Source organism: Eutrema salsugineum, unplaced genomic scaffold (assembly GCF_000478725.1).
Source record: "Eutrema salsugineum unplaced genomic scaffold, Eutsalg1_0 scaffold_16, whole genome shotgun sequence".
Lineage (NCBI taxonomy): Eukaryota > Viridiplantae > Streptophyta > Magnoliopsida > Brassicales > Brassicaceae > Eutrema > Eutrema salsugineum.
Window position 1 is genome coordinate 3,514,393 of NW_006256858.1, and position 4,047 is coordinate 3,518,439.

General features: G+C 40.3%; 1 protein-coding gene across 1 annotated transcript; it reads left to right on the forward strand.

Moving 5' to 3' along the window:
* Positions 1–2,165: 2,165 nt before the first annotated feature.
* LOC18021552 (acetolactate synthase 1, chloroplastic) lies at positions 2,166–3,778 on the forward strand. Its single transcript, XM_006404175.2, has one exon. The coding sequence runs from the start codon at positions 2,232–2,234 to the stop codon at positions 3,624–3,626; it is 1,395 nt and encodes a 464-aa protein (XP_006404238.1). The 5' UTR covers positions 2,166–2,231; the 3' UTR covers positions 3,627–3,778.
* The last annotated feature ends 269 nt before the right edge of the window (positions 3,779–4,047 follow it).

A 4,047-nucleotide genomic window follows, 5' to 3' on the forward strand; every position in this document is an offset into this window, starting at 1 on the left:
AATTCACATAGTTTTATCTAGTTCTGCCACTACTAAAATATAAACTCCGCCTAGTTGTACTTAGTTGTAATAGTTTTGCTAATATAATCAGATATACTTACCATTGAGACCACATCCTCGTCCATGCATGGCGTATGAATTTCCATGGTCTCCTTCACCCTCTTCTTCATCCGCATCCTTCTCTGATTCTTTGTCTTCTTCTTCGTCTCCTTCGTCTCCTTCTTTGTCTTTCTCTCCTTCTTTGTCTTTCTCTCCTTCTTCGTTTTTCTCTCCTTCCTCTTCTTCGTCATCTCCTTCATCCTTGTCTGATTTCTCACCATCTCCTCCTTCCTCCTCATCTTCTTCTTCCTTGTCTGAATTTTCTAGATCTCTTCCTTCTTCCTCAACTTCTTCTTCTTTTTCTTACTTATCTAGGTCTTCTTTTTCTTCTTCACTTATCGGAACTTGCTCTTCAATTTCTTCCTCCGTTCGTGATGCTTCAACCGTTGGAGGAGGCGGATCGGAACAGCTCTCGCCCTTGGTTTTTGGAGCCCCAATCCTCTTCTTCTTCTTTGTCCATCTTGTTCTAGTCATTTTTCTTGATCGATAATAGTTTTGGGAGGATTAGATCTGTAGTTATCCCAAGTTTGACAATGAGAGAATCGAAGATCGGAAAATAGATAAAGAGGAATCGTTAGGGTTTTGACCGATTTGGGGGATTTAGGAGTATTAAAAAAAATTAGAATTTTGGGTCAAGTTTTTCGGGTTACGTCAGATATCACTGGACAGGCGGGTTTTACCCAGGTATAAGTTGTAATTTTTTTGAATTAGAATGTGTTTGTGGGTAATTTGCCTATTTTCAATATTAAAAATAATTACATTGAAAATTCCTAAAAATAGAGAGAGATATCGGAGGGGTAAATTAGATGATTTCCCTTCTTAGCCTCTTTCAGACATTAAAAGTAAGACTCTCATCACTTTCTCTTCAGTTTACTTTTGGCCCATTTATATACACAATAAAATCTCTTGACTTGCGATCTTCTTTTCCTTCTTTCACTTTCTCTTTTTACAGTTTTCTTTTTGTCAATGAACAACTAATATTTAAAAAATCATAGGTATACTCTGTCGACTGACTTGAGCCATCTATATAGTACTCTATATACTATCTTTTGAAATTTTCGACATTGTAGTAGTAGTCAATGTGGTAATAATGGGTCTTGAATTATATCTGCATAGGTGGTTAGGTTTCTTGAAAGATATACATTGAATCAACGGTTCTGTCCATTGCTTAATAGTTCCTTGACTAGACCAAATTCTTGGTTCATTCTTTTAAGGATTTGTATTGTAATCATACTTGTGGATTAGATAGAAGTTGGTGCCATATAGTAGACTGGGGAATTTAGGAAGATTTTTAGCTTTACTTGTCTCCATGGTTTCTTTCTGCCATCGCCACGCTTCTGTCTCCTTAGTTTCTTAGTCCCTCTATTTGTCCCATAGAGTTTCGTTTTGTTCTGAATCATTTCTTTAATGCAAGAAATTATACTAAATGTTTTTAAATTGTTTGCTTACCTTGCGACAGGCAATGCGCCAAGAAGTAGGAGAATAAGAAGTAAAAAGACTGCAAAAGCTGTTGCGGAACTTCCATGTCTTACTATGTTTTGGCGGCCAATTTTTTTCCTCCCTCATTTGATTTTTCACTTTCATGTTATTCCCTAAAAACTTGATAAGTTTTGATTATTTTTGAATTTATGTATGCAAAGTATATTGTCCTCAAGAATTAAGCTATTTAAGATCTAAATCCGAGATGAAGCGCAAGACATTCAAAACTAGGTTTAGTGTGCTATTAGTAATATTCCTCAAACCCAACTTGCAGCTTTAATTCGGATCTCGCAATCAAAGAAATCCCAACTTGTGTTTATTAAAAACGAAATAAATAATAAGAAAACTTCTGATAAAATTCCTCATCCACAAATCCTACATTTAGGCTTTGATGTTGATATATTAGGCTCAATCACAAGTCGAGAGAGACGAGATTAGATTTGTGAATCTCACGTCAGTTCCTCATCTATATAAGTAACTAAAGACAAAGAAAAGAAAACCAAACCCCAAGGGTATTTTCGTAATCACAGAATAAAACCCTCACAACGAGTATTTATATTTTAAAAAAAGAATTCTCAGGTGGGAATTCTTCTCAGGTTCAAAAGTCTCTCTGTGGTTTTGTTTCCTCTTTCTCCTTCAAAGTAAAAACTACAATGGCAGCGGCAACAACAACATCTTCTTCGATCTCCTTCTCCAAAAAACCTTGTCATCTCTCATCTTTCAAATCTCCATTACCCATTTCCAGATTCTGCCTTCCATTTTCCCTAAATCCCCACAAACCCTCCTCCCGTCGCCGCCGTCCTCTCTCCTGCTCCGCCGTTCTCAACCCACCCGTCAATGTCTCCTCCGCATCTACTTATCCGGCGAAACCCATCACTAACCCTAAATTCGCCTCCCGATACGCTCCCGACGAGCCTCGCAAGGGCGCCGATATCCTCGTGGAAGCCCTCGAGCGTCAAGGCGTCGATGTCGTCTTCGCATACCCAGGAGGCGCATCAATGGAGATCCACCAAGCCTTAACTCAATCCTCCACAATCCGCAACGTCCTTCCTCGTCACGAGCAAGGAGGAATCTTCGCCGCCGAGGGCTACGGGACTGTGTACGCTAATTACTCTGTTGAACATAGTGATCTGTTGCTTGCTTTTGGTGTTAGGTTTGATGATCGTGTCACTGGAAAGCTCGAGGCTTTTGCCAGCAGGGCTAAGATTGTTCACATAGATATTGACTCGGCTGAGATTGGGAAGAACAAGACGCCTCATGTGTCTGTGTGTGGAGATGTTAAGCTCGCTTTGCAAGGGAAGAACAAGGTTCTTGAGAACAGAGCAGAGGAGCTCAAGCTTGATTTCGGAGTTTGGAGGAGTGAGTTAAACGAACAGAAACAGAAGTTCCCGTTGAGCTTCAAGACGTTCGGTGAAGCTATTCCTCCACAGTACGCGATTCAAGTCCTCGACGAGCTAACAGATGGAAAGGCGATTATCAGCACTGGTGTTGGTCAACATCAAATGTGGGCTGCGCAGTTTTACAAGTACAGGAAACCAAGACAGTGGCTATCATCAGGAGGACTCGGAGCTATGGGTTTTGGACTTCCTGCTGCGATTGGAGCCTCCGTTGCGAACCCTGATGCAATCGTCGTTGACATTGATGGAGATGGAAGCTTCATAATGAACGTGCAAGAGCTGGCCACAGCCCGTGTAGAGAATCTTCCGGTGAAGGTACTTTTGCTAAACAACCAGCATCTTGGCATGGTTATGCAATGCGAAGATCGGTTCTACAAAGCTAACAGAGCTCACTCGTATCTCGGGGACCCGGCTAATGAGAACGAGATATTCCCCAACATGCTGAAGTTTGCAGAAGCTTGCGGAGTTCCTGCTGCGAGAGTGACGAGGAAAGAACACCTCAGAGAGGCTATTCAGACAATGTTGGATACGCCAGGACCGTACTTGTTGGATGTGATTTGTCCGCACCAAGAACATGTGTTACCGATGATCCCAAGTGGTGGTACTTTCAATGATGTCATAACGGAAGGAGATGGTCGAACAAAATACTAAGAGATGGAACCTATTGAAGGTTATCATCAAAGATGATTAAGCTCAGAATCAAAACGATAGAGAAAAAAATTAAGAAAGAAAGAATATCATTATCTTTGTTAATCTGTACAATTAGTTCATCACTCTCTTATATACAAATTACAGTAAACCAACTCTAGTCAGCTTTAATTAAACCAAACATAACCGGAATAAACCAAGTATCCTAATACCCCCTCTCAAGTCTTTAGCTTCGTACAATTTGACGGTAAAGACTTGATATAGACATCCTGTAGGAACATGTAATGCTTTGAGACGTCCAGTTTTGATTTGATCTCGAACCATGTTTCGTCCTTTCATGAAACACAGGGTTTGTAGCTATATGAATTGCAGACTTGTTATCACAAAATAACTTGGCTGCACAAGTCATCTTGATATGTAGATC

What these genes read in the sequence shown, in the direction of transcription:
- LOC18021552 (XM_006404175.2), top strand. Translation starts at nt 2,232, where the DNA reads ATGGCAGCGGCAACAACAACATCTTCTTCGATCTCCTTCTCCAAAAAA.